Genomic DNA, 22,293 nt, shown 5'->3' on the forward strand with positions numbered 1-22,293 from the left:
GAGGGGACCACGTGTGACGGACAGCCCTCAGAGCCAATCCGCGACGGCAACCGTCACTGACCGACGTGTCCGCCAACCAATAGCCACCTTCCATTTTGTACACGCCGCCTACAACGGACCAATCAAGTAACAGCCCGCCCTACAAAGGCGGGACTTCTCGCTCACCACCGAGAAGCTCATTTAATGGATTAAAAAAGCTCAGAAACAAATAATAATAATAATAATAATAATAATAATAATAATAATAATAATAATAATAAACTTTATTACGGACTCAAGGTCCAGACAAGGGGCAACATTACATTAAAAATGCATTGCATATCAAATATAGAAACATAGAAATTAGGTGCAGGAGTAGGCCATTCGGCCCTTCGAGCCATTCAATATGATCATGGCTGATCATCCAACTCAGTATCCCGTACCTGCCTTCTCTCCATACCCCCTGATCCCCTTAGCCACAAGGGCCACATCTAACTCCCTCTTAAATATATCATAAAACACATATAGAATCTTGGTATATCACTTATAAAAACATCATAATTTATATAGTTTTTAAAACACAACACATAAGTTAAAAATCCAGATTAAAAGATGATCAAATAGAAACTGTTTATTTTGAAAAGAATAAATACATACAAATAAAATTACATTACAAGATGTGTTAATATTGGAAAAGATTATGGAAATTAAGGAATAATTGGCAAACAGAAGATTTTGATAACTGCAGGCGCTAGCTTCACATAAACGTTTTTGTTCTGAACTTGTGTTGAGTTCTCAGCAGGTGTTGGTTTTGATAAATAAGGTTTGTTAGTAATAAGACCTTCCTTCCATCGAGGGGATTTATCGCAGTCGCTGCCTCGAAAAGGCTGGCAGTATCATCAAAGACCCACACCATCCTGGCCACACACTCATCTCCCTGCTACCTTCAGGTAGAAAGTACAGGAGCCTGAAGACTGCAACAATCAGGTTCAGGAATAGCTACTTCCCCACAGCCATCAGGCTATTAAACCTGGTTTAACCTCAGTCTGAAGAAGGGTTTCGGCCTGAAACGTTGCCTATTTCCTTCGCTCCATAGATGCTGCTGCACCCGCTGAGTTTCTCCAGCTTTTTTGTGTAACCTTCGATTCTTCCCTCTTAAACACAGGCTATTAAACCTGGCTCGGACAAAACTCTGATTATTAATAACCACTTTTTGCTATTTGCACTTTATCAGTTTATTTATTCATGTGTGTATATATTTATATCATGGTATATGGACACATTTATCTGTTTTGTAGTAAATGCCTACTATTTTCTGTGTGCTTAAGCAAAGCAAGAATTTCATTGTCCTATACAGGGACACATGACAATAATCTCACTTGCCACTTTCATTTAACTGCACATCTCGTATGTGTATGTGACAAATAAACTTGACTTGACTTGAACTTGAAGTTTTGAATTTAAACACCACAGCAGAATTAAACTACAACCCCCAGAATGCAACGCGCGAATGCACTGTTGTCATAAAATATAAATATATAGCGTCCTCCCAGACATGGGGATTTAATGAAGGAGCAAATAGAATTATGGTAATCACTGGAAAAAATGTTTTAAGGTGAATTTAGTTTTTGAAAATCGGTTACCCCTGGAAACGGAAGTGGCGCTGGCAGCGGCTTCCGGTGCGGGTGGAGCGGCTCCTGGAATGAGAAAATGGTAAAGATCGCGGGAGAGGGAGACGTGAGAGTCCCGGAGTGACGCCGGGGGAGGCGGTAACTGCGGAACCCCCTCTCCTCCCCGACCCGACCCCCACAGCCACCCTCCGACCAACCCCATCACTCCCGTCCCCCTCCCCCCCCATCGACAAACTCCGCTTCCTCCTCATATCCATTCATACCGCATCGCCCTCATCCTCTCATCGACATCAAAAACCCTACCGGATCTTTGATCGACCAACCCCGCCCTTAACCCCACCGTCTCATCGACAATCTCCCCCTCCTCATATCCCTTCATTCTGCATCAACCTCATCGACTTCAACCCCACCCTTCCATCGACAATCTCCAATTCCTCCTCCTGCCCCTTCATACCACATCAACCCCATCCTGCCTTTCACATCAACTAGTCTCGATATCAACCCCATCTCCCATCGACAATCTCCCCTTCCCCATATCCCTTCCTCCTACAACAACCCCATCCTCCCCCACAACAACCCCTTCCTCCCATCGACAATCTCCAATTCCTCCTCCTGCCCCTTCATACCACATCAACCCCATCCTGCCTTTCACACCAACTAGTCTCGATATCAACCCCATCTCCCATCGACAATCTCCCCTTCCTCATATCCCTTCCTCCTACATCAACCCCATCCTCCCCCACAACAACCCCTTCCTCCCATCGACAATCTCCCCTTCCTCATATCCCCTCCTCCTAGAACAACCCCATCCTCCCATCGACAATCTCCCCTTCCCCATATCCCTACCTCCTACATCAACCCCATCCTCCCCCACATCAACCCCTTCCTCCCATCGACAATCTCCCCTTCCCCATATCCCTTCCTCCTACAACAACCCCATCCTCCCCCACAACAACCCCTTCCTCCCATCGACAATCTCCAATTCCTCCTCCTACCCATTCATACCACATCACACCCCCTCCTACCCTCAACAATCTCCCCTTCCTCATATCCCTTCCTACATCAACCCCATCCTCCCCCATAACAACTCCTTCCTCCCATCGACAATCTCCAATTCCTCCTCCTGCCCATTCATACCACATCAAACTCCCTCCTACCCTCAACAATCTCCCCTTCCTCATATCCCTTCCTACTGCATCAACCCCCTCCTCCCCCACAACAACCCCATCCTCCCTGCACCCCACCCACCCACCCAGAGCAACCCCTTCCCTGCACAGCAATCCCTCACCTTCTCCTTTCACCCCATCCTCTTACTCGTTCCCCCTCCCCACATTATCCCAACCTCCCTTCCACATTACCCCCACCCTCCTTCCTCCCTCTCACCCACATCAATCCTTTACCATCATAACAATCCTCCCCGCTCATCCTCCTACCCCATCCCCCCCCCTCTCCAAATCAATCCCTTCTCTTCCCCCCACATCAATTGCAGCCTTGCATCCTTCCCATTACATCAACCCTATCCTGTCTTCCTCATACCTCTTTTCCCAAGTCAAGCCCATCCTCCCTTCCCACCACATCCATGCCTTCCTCCTTTTCCTACCCCTTGCCACCACAATAACCCCCCCTGCCACATTGACCCCATCCTCTCCGCACTTACCCCTTCCCACTACATCAATCCCACCCCCTTCTACTGATCCATTTCCACCACATCTATTCACCATCCCCCCAATTTTCCCACTGCTATTCCCTCCTCCCGCCCTTCCAAACCCCTTCCCATCACTCTAATTCATCTCCTACCCTCAGTGCATTTACCTCCCCCAACAGCATCACTGAACCCTAATTACATTTCTACAATTTCTTCCTTGCCTGTCATTTGAACGTGTACGATCCGCTTGTTGACAATTTCTTCCTCTCACTTGCTGAGTATCTCTAGCAGCTTGTTTTATTTCTTTTCCAGATCTGTAGCATCTGCGTCACCAATTCCATTATCTTTTCCCGATAACTCTGATTCCACATATTACTCTAAGGCATCTTCTCGTATCAGCTACCTTGCAAAGTCAATCATCTACGGAAACCCTTCCCAGTCATTCCTACCCTCACGGAGACATTTCACCAGCACCGCATGTCTGTACACCCCATCTAACGTCTCCTCATTCCTTTCCCAGCAGATTCCTGACTCTCCCCTCCCCTCCCCTCAATTCACCAGCTCTTTCTGCGAACCAATATCCTTCCGCAGCTCTCACACAATTACAACAGTTTTTCTTCCCTGGCTGTCATAATTTCTAACCCCACAACTGTTGGGCCCTCAGGCCTGTCCCACGCAGAACTCTCCACAATTAGCTACAGCACCTCTTCCACAAGTTTGCACACTGACACTCTACCATGTAGCTTCAATCAAACTTCCTCTTCCACAAAATATTCTTCCTGTGCACTAAAAAACTTGTACCTCACCCTCAAATCACTGCTTCCGTCCTCAAACATTGCCTCACTGTGCAACACTGTTCTTCCAAACACCTCTCCTCCTTCCTTTCCAACGCTCCCTCAAAACACCTCCATTCCATCCCCTACAGCCCTCCTATCCTAGGCCCTCTCTCCAAACACACCTCCAAGACCCTCTGCCTCCTAAGTCACCATTATTTCTCATCACCAGCACACTGAACCCTGTGGCCCACTAAAAAAATTGTGTCCAACGCCCTCTTCCCCCAAAACTCCTCACCATCTCTAGTATCCCTCTCCTCTAACACTGTCCTGCATTCCTTCTTCTTCTTGCGTATGGCGTGCACAGCCTAAAGTTGTAGGACTACTTGTTCTATTTGATCTTATTTGATTGTGCACGCCGGGTTGATTGCATGTCAAAACAGGCCGGACCACGTGAAGGTTGCAATCTTCCACCCCTCCTGCATTTCCAACACTCCTCTCTCAAAGTACTTCCCTTCCACCCAGAACAAGCCATCCTCTAACTACTACTACTTCACCTCACCTTCCGCACTCTCCCCTGTCACTCTCGTTTTCCTCTCCAAATGCAGCCTCCAGCCGCTGAGCAATCCTTCCCTCTAAATACTCCATCCCGAACATCCCCCCCAAAACTCTCCCTCTCTATCAAGCAATCCTTCCGTCCAGACACTTACCCTCCACTCCCTGAAACACCTCCCTTCACTTACTCCTCATCTACTCCCAACATCTTCTCACTCGACATCCTCTCCCTTGACTCCCCACTGCCTCTCCACCACCCATTCCCTCCAAACACCCCACCTCCCACCCCCAACTCCCCCCTCCCTCCAGACACTCCTCCTTCACCCCCAACCCCCATCCTCAGCACCCCCTCGCAACAAACAATCCAAATTCCCCCCTGTAAATCCTCACCCTCCAAAAACACCAACTCCACCCCTGACATTGTCTCCTTACAAACCCTTTCTCTCCAACCACAAACCCCTTCTTCAAGACACTGCTCCCCCACCCACATCCCCTCGTTCCAAACACTTGCCCTCCCCTCGAAACACCCCCTCCCTCCGATTACTCCCCCTCCACCTCCAATACCCCCTCCGTCCAAATACTGCCCCTCCACCTACCAGACGACTTCCTTCCAAGCACCATCTTCTCCCACAACACCCCCTGCCCCTCCACTCACTCCCTCAACACTCCCCCTCTCTCAAACCACTCTCCCCCCACCCACGCTCTCTCCCTAAACCCCGTCTCTCCAAACATAACAGCTTCCCCCTTTCGCTCCCTCCGAGCATTACTCCTCCCTCCAAACTCATCACCGCCACCCGATCACCGTCTTCATCCAAACACTCTCCTCGCAGCCCCAAATCCCCTCTGTCCGAACACTCCCCAACCGCTCCCAACCCGTTTCACTTCAAACAGCTCACCTCAGTGCCCAGCGCCCTCCCTCCAACCTCTCCACCTCCACCCCCAAAGCCCTTCCCTCCAGATGTTCCACCTCCACCCCCAACGCCACCTCCCTCAAAACATTTCCCCTACGGCCCCAACTTGTCCCCTCTCCCTGCAATCCCGCTGCAATGCCCTCTCGTCCCTTGTCCCCTCTCCCTCCAACATGGCCTACCTCTGGGTACACGTTCTCCATCCCCGACGCCTATTCCCACCTATCACTCTGCCTCATACCCCAACTCGCCCTCTCCAACCCATCACCAGCTCTCTCCAAATCGCCTCCCGTCGCCCCAGTTCTCGCTCCCTCCGAATGTTCAGGCTTCCTTCCGATCCCATTCGCCCAATGTCTTCATCTATCCAAACAGCGCTCTTCATCCAAACAACCCATATCCGCAAATGCTGCCCACCACTTCGACCTGCCTTCCCTCCAAACTGCCATGCTCCAAAACTCCCCCACCATCAGAACAACATTCCCCCTCCACGATAGCGCTCCGTCTCTATCCTCAGCATGCCATTCCTTCAAACAATTCTCTTCTACCTCCCTCTAAACACTCCCCCTCCCTCCAACCCAACCCTACAAACATACCCCTTGCATCCCCAACTACTTTCTCCAATTACTCCCCTCCCAGTCCCTGTAGCCCATCTCTTCAAATGCCCCCTCTCGACCCCCAGCATCCCCTCCCTCCGAAAACGCCCCCTCCACCCCCAACTCACCCTCCCTTCAAACAATTCCACTCCGCACCCAACACACCCTCCCTCCCAATGCTCCCCCTCCACTCCCAATACCCTCTCCCTCCAAACACCCCCTTACACTCCCAGCTACCCCTTCCACCAAACACACCCCCTCCACCCCCAACACCCCCTCCCTCTAAACAGACTCTCCACCTTCAAACCATTCCATTTCATCCAGATCAGACCCTCCCTCCATACACTCCACCTCCCCCTCCAACACTCCTTCCGCCCAAACCCACCCACCAAACATTCATGCTTTGTTCCAATCCCCTCCCTTCACACACCCTCCCGACATCTCCACCCATCCAAACTACCTTTTCCAACCAACTGATGTCCTCTGTGCAAACATCCTGTGTCTGCAAACTGTACTCCCCGTCCAACCCCGCTCTCCTTCCCAAATTCCTCCCTCCGACACAGCAAACCCTCCCGCTCCACTGCCAATACCCCATCCCACCATACACACCCCCTCTGCCCCCAACACCACCCCCCTCGAAACTCACCCCTTCCATCCCCAGCTATCTCTGCCTGAAACCGCTCCCACTGCACCCCGTCTCCCCAAACCCTCCCCGTCCCCCCCAACCCCCTCTCTCTCCAAACTCTTACCATCTATCCCCAACAGCCTCTCCCCCCACACTCTCCCCCTCCACCCCATCCCTCCGAATACTCCCCCTCCGCACCCAACTCGCCCTCCCCCCACAACACCTCCTCCGCCCCCAACGTCCCCTCCATCCAAACTCTCCCCTGCTGCCCCCGGCCTCCAAACTCTTCCTCCCCTCGCATCCCCTCTCTACAAACACGTCTACCCCAGCACCTCCTCCCTCCAGGCACTCCACTCCCAACACTCGTTCCCTCCAAACACTCCCCCTCCACCTCCAATACCACCACCCTACAAATCCTCCCGCTCCACCCCTAATAGCCCTTCCAAACTCTTCCCCTTGAATGCCGGTAGCTCCTGCAAACTCTCCCCATCTGCCCCCAATAGCCCCTCCAAGTTCACCTTCTCCACCCTCCATTAAACCTCCCAACAAACAAACCCCCTGAACCCCAACACTGTCTCCCTCCAAACCCCTTAACATCCTCTCCCTACGAACGCTGTCCTACCCATCTCTAACATGCTCATCCCATAAAAGATATTCCTCTCCATTGCAAACACCCTCTGCAGCTGCACCGCCATCTCCATCCATGCACTCCATGTCCACCACTAACATCCCCTGCCTCCAATCACCATCCCAATGCCCACACCCTCTAAATATACCTCCACTCCAGCATGCTCTCCCTCCAAACATCCAACCACCAACCTTCCTCCACCCCCGCTTCTCCCATCACTCCCTCTCCACCCCCACCCTCTCTGCATCCCAATACAGTCTAACATCCTTTCCCCCAACATCCTCTTCCTCCAAACATTCCCCCTCCACTTGGTAACCTTCAAACACCCGCTCTTCATCCATTGCACCCCTTCACTCCCTCATGGCTGCACCGCCCCAAACATTCACTTCAACCAACTACCTTCCATGACACTCTATATTTTCCCATTTCATCCTTCCTCTCCAAACCTTTCCCTTCACTCTTTCCCCAACACTTTCCACCTTCTTCCGCAAACATTCCTCTTTCCCTCCAAACATCCCTCCCTCTCTGGAAACACTCCTCCACCTTCTAAAATACCCCCCTTCCTAAAAATACTCTTCCTTCCCCCTCCTCCCCATACTTTCTTCTACATATCTCCCCATGCCCACTTGACCCTATTCCCTGCTGTTACCTTCCTTTGCCTCTCTGCTCTACCTGACTTCTCTCTCCCACAAGCTGTTGTGAAACTCTACGTAGGTTCAGCTGAATCAAACCTATCTTAAACACAGGGCTACCCACTGCAGCTGAAGCCACTGAGTTTCTCTAGGTCTGTTTGCTTTATTCACACTATTGTCTGTGAATATTATTGATCAATTAATTGTGCAGTTGTGCAAGCTTTCATATTGAAAAGTCTTTTGTTTTGTTTTTCAGGGTATCGGGAGCATATTTTAATCCTCTGTTCCTCGTGCTCAGCTATGCTTTGCTGTTGTATCTTATTGGATCAAACAGTGTTGTGGATCAGATTTACGCAGGCTTGTGTATTCGTGTGACTTGGCAGATCCATATCTGAATTGGGAGAGCCCTTTGGAAGCAAACCTCAAAGAATAACAAATGAAAAAAAGGAGTATGGCCTCGTCTTCCGGCAGCAATGACGAAGACTTAACTATTCCAAGAGCTGCCATCAACAAGATTATCAAAGAGATCCTACCCAACATCAGGGTCGCGAATGACGCCAGGGAGATGGTGGTGAACTGCTGCACTGAGTTTATCCATTTACTATCCTCAGAAGCAAATGAAATCTGCAACAAGTCTGATAAAAAAACCATCTCACCAGAGCACACCATACAAGGTACGTTATTCACACCACCTCTGCAGATTACCTTTTAATTTATTTTAGAGATACAGCGTGGAAATAGGCGCTTCGGCCCACCTGCGCTTGGTCCATATCCCTCCAAACCTGTCCTACCCATGTACCTGTCCAACTGTTTCTTAAATGTCTCAACTACCACCTCTGGCACTTTGTTCCATATACCCACCACTCCTTGTGTGGAAAAAGTTACCCATCAGATTCCTATTAAATCTTTTCCCCTTCAACTTAAACCTATGTCCTCTGTTCCTCGATTCACCTACACTGGGCAAGAGACTCTGTGCGTCTACCCGATCTAGTCCTCTCATGTTTTTATACACCTCTATAAGATCACCCCTCATCCTCTTGTGCTCCAAGGAATAATCCCAGCCTTCTCAACCTCTCCCTATAGTTCAGACCCTCAAGTCCTGGCCACATCCTCATAAATCTTCTCTGTACCTCTGTACCTGTAGCTTAACAACATTTTCCCTATAGCATGGTGCCCAGAACTGAACACAATACTCTAAACGCGGTCTCACCGACGTCTGACACAACTGCAACATAACCTCCCAAACTCTCTACTCAATATTCTCCCTGACGAAGGCCAATGTGCCAGAAGCCTTTTTGACCACCCGATCTACCTGCGACTCCACCTTCAAGGAACCATGCACGTGCACTCCTAGATCCCTCTGCTCTACAACACTCCCCAGAGCCCTACCATTCATTGTGTAGGCACTGCCCATGTTAGACTTCCTAACATGCAACGCCTCGCATTTCTCTGTATTAAATTCCATCAACTATTCCTCAGCCTGCCTGGCCAATCGATTAAGATCCTATTGCAATTTTTCACAACCATCTTCGCTATCTGCAAAACCACCCACTTTTGGTTGGTGTTACAATGTCCCTGTGGTGCCGTGTGCTGGATGAAGTTCTCCTGTTCCCTTGGTAAACATTCACTCTGACAAATAGGAATAGTTTGGAACTGGACGGTTACATGTAAATTAATTGTCAATCATTTTAACTCGGCACAAATTCTCGTTGCCCGTAAGAACGTCAAAAGTGTTTATTATTATCTTGGAACACAGCTTTGGAAAGTTTAGGCTTTGGATCGTACATAACTGAAGTCAAGGAGGTCCTACAAGAATGTAAGACAGTCGCCCTCGAAAGGAGGAAAGCCAACTCTCGTCTCGAGAAGCTGGGGATCCCCGAGGAGGAACTGTTACGTCAGCAGCAAGAATTGTTTGCAAAAGTAAGTACTCCATTCTGAGGGACTTTGAAGACTTGTTTCTTCTCCATTTAGTTTTATGTTAACCAAATCTCACAACTGACATTCTTTGCCACCTTCCCTTTCTAGTAAAAAAATTAGTTATAAAACCTAAGCTTGATATCGTTTGATGTTTTCTTTATTTCCATGACCTTATCTCCAACTGGTTTGTTTGCATTGCATGCCGTTTTTCTATACTTCCCATCTTAGTTCTCAGTGGGAGCAAAACCTGCCAAATGAGTTCCTCCATGAACTATGTTTGTGGAGTGTTTGCCATCCTTGCATTATCAATGGTTTCCTCTGGGAATAAAGATTGATGAAGAGTGATTTCATAATATGGTATGGTTCAGGAGAAGGCCATCTCTGACCTGTAGCTGTGAAGGAACTCTCCAGAGAGTTTCATCCCTCGATCTTCTCCATTGTACTGTACATTCGATTGAAAGATACAGCATGGAAACAGTCCCCTCAGACCACCGAGTCCATGCCAACCTGTTCACACTAGTTTTATGTCACCTCAATTTCTCATCTACAGGCAGTTTATAGAGGCCAATAAACTCGCTTTCATTGACTCTCCTTCCATCACCGTCTCAGATATTGCTGATCATATCACACTGGGCCAAAGAAAATTGTCTCGTATCCCCTGGGTTTCTTTCGCCAATTGGCGTAATTCTGTATCCTCTTGCAATACACTTATCAAAGCACTTGTTAATTCTGAGTAATTGAATTTTTTCTCTCAGTATTAGTCTCACAGTCAATGGAAGACAATCACAGATCTTCACATACATAACAAAAATGTTCAGCTATCCCAGACACATTCTGGTAAATCAATTCTTTACTCTTTTTCATTTACATTTAATCATGCTGTAACAGCAAACTGCAATATCCTGGTGAGGAAGGACCTGCAGATGATGGTTTACACCGAAGATAGACACAAAATGATGGAATAACTCAGCGGGAAAGGCAGCATCCAAAACATCCCCCTTTTCTTCTCTCTCAGGATGCTGTCTGTCCCGCTGAGTAATAGCCCTGTCCCACGGTGCGAGTTCATTCCAAGAGCTCTCCCGAGTTTAAAAAAAATCAAACTCGTGGTAAGCACAGAGAATGAACATAGCGGATACGTCGGAGCTCGGGGACGTCCTTTAGCGGCTCGAAACGCTAACGGCAGGGACTCGGGAAGACTCGCTAACGGCAGGTAAGCACGGGAAGACTCGTGAAGATTTTTCAACATGATGAAAAATGTCCACGAGAGCCCCGAGTACCGACGAGTGGCCATTATCGTAAATCTCCGAGTTCGAATCAGGGCAAACTCGGGAGAACTCTTGGTATGAACTCGTACCGTGGGACAGGGGTTTTGATCCAGTATTTTGTGTAAATCTACAACATCCTAGGTACTGATTAGGACTGTGGCTGTTTACATTTCTTCGAATTCTATTTTCCACTCTGTGGCTAGACTTTCCGGAGTCAACAAGCATTGTCATCACTGCTAGCTGCTATTGCCACTCATTTTGCTGAGATCAACCACATATACTTACAGTAAGGTAACCTTAAGTCTATTCTTGCCAAGACATTAGCTGTGCTACATGGGGCCAGGATTTTATTTATTTCAAACTTATTTATATATGCTTAAAAACTGGTGAAGCAAATATGGTAAATTTATTTTCCTCTCCATTTTAGATTGACAATGCCACACAGCCATTTTGATTGAAGTAGCTTCCTGTACACTCCCATCTCCCAGTACACACCCATTTCTCCCACTATCCCGTCCCTCTTTTCCCTCCCCCTTTTTCTACCTACAGCCCTCCCTCTAGCTTTGAATTTCATCCCTCTCCTTATCTGACACTCTATTGTCTCCTTTTCATCTCTAGCCTTTGTCCACCCATCTGTCAAACCCTCTCACCTGTATCCACCTATCACTTAAGGCTTTTGTCCTGCCCACGTCTATTTTCCAGCTTTCTGACCCTTACTACCAGTTAGTCTGAAGGAGGCTCCTGACCTGAAACGTAGACACTAAAATGTTGGCGTAACTCAGCGGGACAGGCAGCATCCCTGGAGAGAAGGAACGGGTGACATTTTAGGTCGAACCCTTCTTCAGACCCGAAATATCACCCATTCCTTCTCTCCAGAGATGCTGCCTGTCCCGCTGAGTTACTCCAGGACTTTGTGTTTAGTTATATGAATAGTCGCTTTTCCGTCTTTGGTTTGGCTGGAGCTATCGATTCTCAAATTCATGACCAGTTCTTGGGTGCAAGGGTTGACTGTGCTGTCTCAGTTATTACTAGGTGCCGCATACCACACAGTTTGTTTATGAAGTTCATTGTTGAAATGTTGCTCTGAACTGATTGATTCCTGATCCCTGTCTGGCCAGCTTGACCTACATTTTGTTGTCGAGGTCATTTCATTTGGGATGTTTATATAATGAACGGACAGTGTTATGCAGTGGTTGGTTCACACTGGTGCTGCCAACAGATTTTGTTCAACTCCCTAGTTTTACACTCTAGAAATACAATGTAGAAACAGGTCCTTTGGGCCACTGAATCCACGACGACCCGTACACTATCCTACAAACCAAGGACAATTTTACATTTTTTACCGAAATCAATTAACCTACAAACCTGTACGTCTTTGGAATGTGAGAGGTAGCTGGAGCACCCAGAGAAAATCTACGTGGTCACAGGGAGAGCATACAAACTGAGTACAGCAGCACCCGAGGTCAGGATTGAACCTGGGTCCCTGGCGCTGTAAGGCAGCAACTCTACTACTGCGCCACCGTGCCATCCATAGTTTGAGAGGCTTATAAACCCCATGTAGGTGAAAATGTTGCGAGGAATTAGATGCTAAGTAGATTTGAGATGAGGATGAAATCAGATTTATTTTTAGTGCCGTCTAATCTATTAACAGCAACCGCTGTATGACCAAATGAGAGTTTTTTGAACTTCATAAAGGGATCTTTCATAGCCTTGGGACATCCCAGAATCATTTATATTTATTTGAATGCGTTTGAAGATGAAATCTAAGAAATCCAACAATCAAATTCTATAAACCAAGTTCTCACAAACAGCAATGAGTTCATGAACAGATAATCTGGTACACTGATGTTGGTGAAGGACCAATATTCAGAACACCAGGAAGAACTCTCTTGCTCCGAATCAAAATAGCGCCAAGGGATCTTGTGTGTCTTCCAGAAGATGGCTCCACTGATCGTGCAGCACTCCCTCAGTTTGTCAAGAGTCAAGAATGTTTTATTGTCATTTATCCTAAACAGAACAATAACATTCGTACTTGCAGCAGCACAGTAGACATAGTACTCTGTACACGATGTAATACATGAAAAAAAAAGTTCAGTGTATATATGTAACCACACACACATAAAAACAAACAATAATAGTGCAAAAAGATAAAACTGCTGCCCTCAAGTCCATGTAGTTCAGAGCTTATTTGGAGGTTGTAGCAGTTAACAGCCTGATAGTTGTAGGGAAGAAACTCTTCCTCATCCTGCATGTTGCAGGCCCAACTCGTCTATGCTGTATTCATGAGGGAGTTAGATACAGCTCTTAGGGCTAACAGAATCAAGGGATATGGGGAGAAATCAGGAACGGGGTACTGAATTTGGATGATCAGCCATGATCATATTGAATGGCGGTGCTGGCTCGAAGGGCCGAATGGCCTACTCCTGCACCTATTTTCTATGTTTCTATGCCAAGCAAGATGCCCATCCTTGATAATCCCATTTGCCTGCATTTGATCCTTATCCCTCAAAACCTTTCCCATTCATTCCGTCGATCATCATGAATCGCCACATCCACCCCAGAGCTGCAGCGAGGGATCTCTGTTTTGAACCGGCCTGATTGTGTCCATTTTCCCTCAGGCTCGACAGCAGCAGACTGAACTGGCGCAGCAGGAGTGGCTGGAGGTGCAGCAGGCTGCTCAGCAGGCACAGCTTGCGGCAGTAACCTCCAACAGAGCCGGCTCCTCACAGGACGAGGAAGAGGAGGAAGACGCCTAAACATGGCTCGGCCAGCTTGCGCCCCATTTTGTAACCCTCTCCCATCAATGTACACCCAGCCATGAATCAAAATGGCGTCACAGATAGTTATTGACTGAAGGATGCCTCATCCCCTCAGCTGGCGATTGAAGTACCAGCTGTGAAATTTTAAGCAGACTATTCTCAAAGAGGGAAGAAAAGATATTGTGCATTTGGACTTAACCTCTTGAAAAATACGATGCTGTCTGAGTTGGACAATCTGCATGCATGGACCTTCACCCCATGATCTTTTATATATTGGTCAATTGAATTTAAATGTTAAATTGAATTGAAGTTCCTCTTGAACTTGTTTTGTGGGTTTTATTAATGTTAGTTAATTGAGGACTGTTGCCTTGTTTCCAGTTATGATGTAATTAAAGTGGAGTAGGCATCTTCTTGAATGTGAACATGACCCTATATGTATGTGGAGTCACAAAAGGAACTGCAGATGCTGAAATCTTAAGAAAAACACAAAATGCTGGAGGAACACAGAGGATCAGGCAGTATCAGTGGAGGGACCCAATCTGAACAAGCCGAAACGTCATCTGTTAATTTCCTCCATAGATGTTGCCCGACATGTTGAGTTTCTCCAGCACTTTGTGTTTTGCATGGTAAATGTACAAACTTTTTTATTTGTTGTCAACCTGTTTTTCCTTCCTTATATTTACCATAACTGTGTTTCATATGGTGGTCACTATTTTAAAGTTTCGCAGTCAATGTGCATCATTGGCTAAACCTAAAACGTTCCTATCCCCAATCTCTCCAAAATGCCAAATTACTGTTGGATTGTCTTCAGCTGTAGAATGGTCTGCCCGGCCACATTAAAGATCTGTCATGAAAAAGGACTTCACTTCACTTGTAAAATGATTTATCTTGATTGCTGCAGCTTTTCAAACCAGGGGTACACCAAACTGGATATCCTCGTATACCTCCATGTTATATTTCACCTGCCTTCATGTACTTGTCACCCCTTCTTTAAATTCTCTCTGCATCCTTCTCACAAAAAAACACATATTGACTGGTTGCATGACAGTCCAGTTCAGCAACTTGAACACCCAGGAACGAAGGAGATTAAAGTGGTGGACATTGATCAATTCGGCACGGGTACTAACCTCCCCTCCATCGAAGGGATTTATATGAGGCGTTGTCTCAGAAATGCAGCCAGCATCATCTAGGACCCACACCACCCTTGCCATGCTCTCATTTCAGTCCCGCCATCCGGGGGAAAGGTACAGGAGTCTAAAAACTGTAACGTTCAAGTTCGGGATCAGCTTCTTCCCAAAACCACTAGACTATTGAACACAATAAACTCCAACTACAACAGAACTCAGTCTGAAGAAGGATCTCGACCCGAAACGTCACCCATTCCTTGTCTCCAGAGATGCTGCCTCACCCACTGAATTTGTCCAGCATTTTGTGTCGAACTCCAACTAAACTACGAACTGCCTTGGTTGCACGAGGGACTTCGGACTTTGTTTTGTTTTTGCACCACATCGGGTTTCTTTTTCTTTGTCTTTCGTTTTTGTTTGTGATATTAACTATTGAGTATTGTGTTTACAACCCTGTTGTGCTGCTGCGAGTAAGAATTTCATTGTTCCGGTGCATTTGTCAATAAAACGCTCAATTTGAACACCAGCATTAAGCTGTGCATCATTAGCAAACTTTTATATATTACAACACATCTTGCTATGAGGAAATTTCATTTCCCATGCGCCATGCCTTTGCCTATTTCCCTTAACCTCTCATGTGATTCATTATATACATAGATTATGTATAACTGGGGAACTCACTTGCCATAGGCTCTGAACTGGAAAATGGCATGTTCATTCCTACCTCCTGGTATCCCTTATCCAATCCTTCATCCATGCCAGCACAATTATCCCTCTCTGTGTAATACCTCTTCTGAAAGTCCAAATACACTCCATCCACTGTTTTCTACTCATTGCAACATCAAAACAAAATTTAGCAGGTACGTGAACTGTGACTTTATGATTTAACTCCATGTTTGCTCTGCCAGATTCTATTATTATTTTCTAACTGAGCTGTTAACTTTTTTAAATTTCAAAATAGACTTTATTCGAGAAATAAATATAAACAGTACATGATCCTTAAGGGCCTGTCCCACTTGGACGACTTAATCCATGAGTTTAGAAGACCTTAGACGAGTTGAAAAAAATGTCAAGGTTGTGTTGACTCGCTGAAGTAAAAGACCTCCTACGACTATGTCTACAACCTCCTCCTCCCCCTCGACCTCAGTCTCCCACACCTAAGACCAACTACGACTAGCTACGAGTGGAAAATGATCACATGATAAAATGATGTCATGTTTGCATTTTTTTTCTCGGGCCAGTTGCCGACCTGCAACTACTTACGACTACCATCACGACCTACTACGACCTACCTACAAGTAAAAAGTATCAATTTTTTCCATGCCGACTTTTTTTTTACTCGTGCAGATTTTTTATCAGGCTGGAAAAAACGCCACGACCTACTTGAGGCCACGAGTACGCGGAGACCACTCACGAGCATGAGGAAGAGTTACGAAGACCTCCTACGACCATGCTCTGGGTATGAGTCAAGGGCAAACTCAGCAGAGATCGCCAATTAGGTCGTGAAAGTGGTTCATGGGTTTTACAAAACTCCAATACACTTGATCTTAGGCACGAGGAATTTTTTTTTAAATATTTCAAAATAGACTTTATTCGAGAAATAATTATATACAATACATGATCCTTTCAAAACTCCATCCGACATTCTCGGAGGCTATACCTACATACCATACAGTTTCTCCAAACTGTTAACACTTCCTTAATTATAGATTCTAGCACTCTCCCTGCTAATGTTAGAGCAACTAATCTGAAGTTCCCCCAGTTTCTCCATCTCCTTTCTGATACAGTGGGGCGTCTTTGCTACTTTCCAAACTGAAGGAACCATTCAAGGGTCTATTGTGTTTTGAAGGATAACAATCAGCCTTAATTTTCAAAACCCTGGGATCCAGATCATCACCTCCTAATTGTGTTTCATTAATTTCTTCAATTCTCCTTTCTGGTAGACCTATGGTCTCTCTGCCATTGATATTTGTTTCTGGTACAAAAATCCCCAAATTTATTGTAGAATTAATAATGAATCCAATTGTTAGTTTAGTACTAAGCTCTCTGCACAGAAGGCATTGTAAGTGTGGAACTGCTTTAAGCCATTAGGTGGCGGATGTGTCCTTGTGTCTTTTTCCTCACTTCATTCTCCAGTACATTATTAACTGTGCAGCTTCTTGTACATGGCTCCAAAGTTTCTTCACTCTTGCTGTCGATTATGACCCAGCTCTCTTCTTCTTTATTGCACCTGCTTGGATCATGACTTTCGACATTCATGCACCTTCCTCTCCCCTCCCTTTCCTGGTACATGAATCGATGGAAGTTAATGTGCAGGTTCAGCAAGCTATTAGGGAGGCCAACATATGCTGGCCTTTCTTTTATGAGGAGCAGGAGTTTTACTGCGATTATACAATGCCAAAGCTGGAATATTGCGTGCAGATGTGGATTCACTACCCAAGGAGAAACATAGAAACAGTTTAAAAGACATGTGCACAGGAACATTGACAGGAAAGTGTTAGAGGGATAGGGGCCAAATGCAACCAAATAGGACCAGTTTAGACGGGTCATCTTGGTCTGAGTGGAACAGCTAAGCTGAGGAGCTTGTTTCCGTGCATTTTACTTCAGTTTAGAGATACAGCATGGAAACAGACCCTTCAGCCCACCGAGTCCGTGCTGAACAGCGACCCCCGCACACTAACACTACCATTGCCACTTTCATTTCACTTTCATTTCACTGCACATCTCATATGTGTATGTGACAAATAAACTTGACTTGACTTGACTTGACTCCTACATGCACTGGGGACAATATTCATTTTTACCAAGCCAATTAATCTACAAACCTGTATGCCTTTGGAGTGTGGAAGGAAAGTGGAAGACCCTGAGAAAAGCCTCGTGGTCACGGGGAGAACATGTAAACTCCGTACAGACAGCACCCATAGCAGGATCGAACCCACGTCTCTAGCGCTGCAAGGCAGCGACTGTTTTTTACCGGGCTTGATAAGTGCTCATGTGGAATTGCTGCTTCTCCTGGCGGGGATATCTAAAACCAGAGATCACATTGATGTCACGAGATAAATAGACAATAGACAATGGGTGCAGGAGTAGGCCATTCGGCCCTTCAAACCAGCACAGCCATTCAATGTGATCATGGCTGATCATCCCCAATCAGTACCCCGTTCCTGCCTTCTCCCCAGCCATATCTCCTGACTCCGCTATCTTTGAGAGCCCTCTCTCTTGATGGGTTGGCTATTCAGTACTGAGAAAAGAGGAAATGCCTTAATCTAATGGGTAGTGGATCTTTAGAATTACAATATAGAACAGTACCATGCAGAAACAGGCCCCTATGGCCCACAATATCTGTGCCGAACATGATGCCAGGATAAACTGACCTCATCTGCCAGCATGTGATCCATATCCATCCATTCCTCGCATATCCATGTGCCCATGCTAACGCCTCTTAAACATCACTATCGTATCTGCTTCCACCACCACCCCTGGCGATGTGTCCCAGGCACCCACTACTCTTTATGTTAAAAAAAACTTGCCCCGCACATCTCCTTTACCCCTATCACGTTAAAGTTATGCCTTTAAGTTTAAATCTTCTAACCCAGCTGACTTCCACACGGGTCCCCATTGGAGTTTACAGATGGTAAAGATCATGACCACGGTTTTGCTAAATTGAAGGAATTCACACGGTGTCATCATGTATAGTAATGATTTAGATTTAAACGTAGGGAGATTTGTATTATTGTCATGACTTTGTGCACAGTCTTTTTTTTTTCTATTGCCATGCAGAATTTTAGGTGTAAATAGACCAAGTGGCCCTGTCACACGGGAGGCCTGGTCCCCCACGCAATATTGCACCACTCACCCATAGCCCCACGGGAAGCCTGGTAGTCAAGAGTGTTTTATTGTCATATGTCCCAAACAGAACAATTAAATAATGCAATTCTTACTTGCAGGAGCACAAGAGAAGTAAAATATGTAAACATAGATATACACATACAACACACACTCGCACACACACACACACACACACACACACACACACACACACACACACACACACACACACACACACACACACACACACCACACACACACACACACACACACACACACACACACACACACACACACACACACACACACACACACACACACACACACACACACACACACACACACACAATATTCTTTGCTTTTATACTTTTGTGTGTGTGTATATATATATATATATATTTATACTCAGCGGGTCAGGCACCATCTTTGGAAAAAAGGAATAGGTGACGTTTCGGGTTGAGACCCTTCTTCAGACTTGGAGGAAAGTGGTTTTATCGTTTTTCACTATTATTGTTTGTTTGTTTGTTTTTATACATGTGTGTGTGTATATATATATATACATGTGCAGGTTGATAGGTTTTTGATTCAGTGATTGAAAGACACAGCATGGAAACTACTCTTCAGCCCACCAAGACAATGCTGATCATTGATCACCTATTCACGCTAGTTCCGTGTCATCCCTCTTCCACACTCACTCCCAACACACGAGGGGTAATGTTTAGTTTAGTTTATTATCACAAGTGCTGAGGTACAGTGAAAAACTTTTTTGTTGCGTGCTATCCAGTCAGTGGAGAGACTATACTTGATTACAATCAAGCCGTCCACAGTGTACAGATACAGGTTAAAGGGAATAATGTTTAATGCAAGATAAAGTCCAGTGAAGTCCGATTAAAGATAGTCTGAGGGTCTCCAATGAGGTAGATGGTAGGCCTGGACCCCTCTCTAGTTGATGAGAGGATGGTTCAGTTGCCTGATAACAGTGGGAAAGAAACTGTTCCTGAATCTGGAGGTACATTCCTCCATATGACAAGTGATGTCCTGGGTCTAAAGTTGGGAGGTCTTGTTGCAGTTGCATAAGATGTTGGTGAGACTGCATTTAGAATATTGTGTTCAGTTCTGGGCACCATGTTTTAGGGAAGATATTGTCAAGCTTGAAAGGGTACAGAAAAGATTTACGAGGATGTTGCCAGGACTAGAGGGTGTGAGCTATAGAGAGAGGTTGAGTATGCGGTTTCTATTCCATGGAGCGTAGGAGGACAAGGGGCAATCTTATAGAGTATACAAAATCATGAGAGGAATAGATCGGGTAGATGCACAGAGTCTTTTACACAGAGTTGGGAAATCGAGGACCAGAGGACAGAGGTTCAAGGTGAAGGGGGAAAGATTTAATAGGGATCCGAGAGGTAACTTTTTCACACAGAGGGTGGTGGGTGTATGGAACCAGTAAGCTGCCAGAGCAGATAGTTGAGGCTGGAACTATCCCATCGTTTAAGAAACAGTTGGACAGGTACATGGATAGGACAGGTTTGGACGGTTGTGGACCAAGCACAGGCAAGTGGGACATTATTGGTTGGTGTGGGCGAGTTGGGCTGAAGGGCCTGTTTCTACACTGTATCAATCTATGACTCTAAGGGTCCCAACGTGTAATGCCACCTTCTCCAGAGATGCTGAGTTACTCCAGCACCTTTGTGTCCTTTTCTGAAACATTGTCTGTCCCTTTCCCTCCACAATATTTGCCTGGATTACTGAGTTCCTCCAGCACTTTGTCGTTTTACAACGCGTGTAAGCTTTATTAGTGATGCCCAGTCAACTGTGCACACCTATTGCAAAAACGTGCAAATATTCTCTACAAAGACCAACTCCAACATTGAGACATTAAGACCTGGAGCGGGGCCGTACACCGCCGTGGGACTTACCATCGCCCGCCTGGAGCTTTACCATCGGGAGAAAAAATGGAACACAGGGGAGAGAAAAGACTTTGCCTTCCATCACAGTGAGGAGGAGGTACACAAAAAAGCTGGAGAAACTCAGCGGATGCAGCAGCATCTATGGAGCGAAGGAAATAGGCAACGTTTCGGGCGAAACGTTGCCTATTTCCTTCGCTCCATAGATGCTGCTGCACCCTCTGAGTTTCTCCAGCTTTTTTGTGTACCTTCGATTTCCCAGCATCTGCAGTTTCTTCTTAAACACAGTGAGGAGGAGATTCACTGTGATGGATGTTTGTGTGAATTGAATTGTTTGTGTGTCTTGTAGAAATTGTTTCTGTTTGTATGGCTGTAGAAACAGTTTCGTTTGAGGGTACACAAAAATGCTGGAGAAATTCAGCGGGTGCAGCAGCATCTATGGAGCGAAGGAAATAGGCAACGTTTCGGCCCGAAACCCTCTTCAGACTGAGTTTCGTTTTAGCCTCATTCGAGGTCGAAATGACAATGAATAAATATTGTATATTGTAAAAATTCTCAATACATCAGGCAACAATCGTTGAGAAAGCAAATCAAGGGTTAATGTTCCAAGTCGGTGACCTCCCATCGGGACCTGAAGCTGCGTGACCCGCTGAGTATTTCCAGCATTTCCTGCCTTTATTCCTGATTCCAAGCATCTGCTTTCAGACAATAGCCCAGTGCTGCATTGCAGACACATTTCGAGTGGAGGGCAGCAGCGCTCGCTGTTCCTCCCGTCAACAGCGGGAGGCGCAGTTGAGCCTTGAAGGTGAAATTGGCGTCGATGACGCGAGGCTGCGCAGCGCAGGGAAATTGGCAGAAGTGAAATTATCCAGGGCTGGGGTAATGTTTACAGCTTGGGGAATCTTAGCAACTTCATTCATCTGAGGAGTTCCCACCAGCAATATTTCTTTCCCCAGAGAAAGAGAGAGAGAAAATAACAAAGAGGCAGAAGGTGGGAGAGAAAAATCAGGAAAGCAAAGAGCCAGTGCGGTTTGTGTCCTGGTCTGTACCCGAACCCGGATTACAGAAAGTTGCAACGCTATGGAGTGGGGATCGGAGCTATGGGTGAGTACTGCTTGAAAACGCCAAGAAATCTCATGTCCACAGTCTGTTGCTGGCGAGTTTCCTGGTGCATTTGAAGCTCGGCTCAACGAGCTACGGAAATTTCCCCAAAGAAAGTTTAAATTCTCACCTTGTCGACTTAATATGGTCCAGACCAGTTTATGTCCCACCAAAACTTTATTCTCCCCCCTTTCCAGCCTCTCTTCCTTGTGTGGATCTATCTGCTGTATGAAGAAGCAGGCATTTCGGCCCCCTCTGGACAAATTACAGAGGGTTTTTTGTTGTTGTTTGTTTTGGTTTTAAGAATTGCATCCTTTTAAAACTGCGAAGTGGTCGGCTTTCTAACTCCGTGACACTTCACTGCGACCCTTCTGCTCGCGTTTCTCTCTCCCCTTTTTTTCATTAGCATTTTTTTTGTGTGTGATG

At 46.3% G+C, this 22,293-nt stretch overlaps 3 protein-coding genes across 6 annotated transcripts in view; 2 read left to right on the plus strand and 1 right to left on the minus strand.

The window, feature by feature from the left end:
- Positions 1 to 22,293, minus strand: part of LOC129714453 (protein GPR108-like) — a 112,063-nt gene that overhangs the window by 36,607 nt on the left and 53,163 nt on the right. The window lies entirely within an intron of this gene.
- Positions 1,621 to 14,770, plus strand: LOC129714454 (protein Dr1-like). 3 transcript variants are annotated; one of them, XM_055664058.1, is made up of 4 exons: positions 1,621 to 1,692; positions 8,226 to 8,643; positions 9,726 to 9,889; positions 13,770 to 14,770. In XM_055664058.1, the coding sequence occupies exons 2-4, from the start codon at positions 8,406 to 8,408 to the stop codon at positions 13,905 to 13,907; spliced, it is 540 nt and encodes a 179-aa protein (XP_055520033.1). In that variant the 5' UTR covers positions 1,621 to 1,692; positions 8,226 to 8,405; the 3' UTR covers positions 13,908 to 14,770. The 3 variants fall into 3 exon arrangements, 2 of the variants coding, with proteins under 2 accessions (XP_055520033.1, XP_055520032.1); XM_055664057.1 differs by having other exon boundaries at positions 1,661 to 1,748; XR_008726351.1 differs by lacking the exons at positions 1,621 to 1,692; positions 9,726 to 9,889; positions 13,770 to 14,770 and adding an exon at positions 4,904 to 8,121 and having other exon boundaries at positions 8,226 to 8,397.
- The window catches only part of LOC129714452 (cdc42-interacting protein 4-like), a 95,286-nt gene continuing 94,579 nt past the window's right edge, over positions 21,587 to 22,293 (plus strand). The window contains exon 1 of one of the 2 annotated variants that reach the window (XM_055664055.1): positions 21,587 to 21,870. In XM_055664055.1, coding sequence (XP_055520030.1) covers positions 21,847 to 21,870 — 24 coding nt within the window. In that variant the 5' untranslated portion in view covers positions 21,587 to 21,846. The remainder of the gene's footprint in view (positions 21,871 to 22,293) is intronic. The other variant, XM_055664054.1, reaches the window with a different exon arrangement.

The sequence above is a fragment of the Leucoraja erinacea genome, chromosome 39, assembly GCF_028641065.1.
Source record: "Leucoraja erinacea ecotype New England chromosome 39, Leri_hhj_1, whole genome shotgun sequence".
Taxonomy (NCBI): Eukaryota; Metazoa; Chordata; class Chondrichthyes; order Rajiformes; family Rajidae; genus Leucoraja; species Leucoraja erinaceus.

What these genes read in the sequence shown, in the direction of transcription:
- LOC129714454 (XM_055664058.1), top strand. Translation starts at nt 8,406, where the DNA reads ATGAAAAAAAGGAGTATGGCCTCGTCTTCCGGCAGCAATGACGAAGAC. An exon ending in ACCAGAGCACACCATACAAG is followed by an intron (nt 8,644 to 9,725) that starts GTACGTTATTCA and finishes CTTGGAACACAG; the next exon opens with CTTTGGAAAGTTTAGGCTTT. An exon ending in AGCAAGAATTGTTTGCAAAA is followed by an intron (nt 9,890 to 13,769) that starts GTAAGTACTCCA and finishes ATTTTCCCTCAG; the next exon opens with GCTCGACAGCAGCAGACTGA.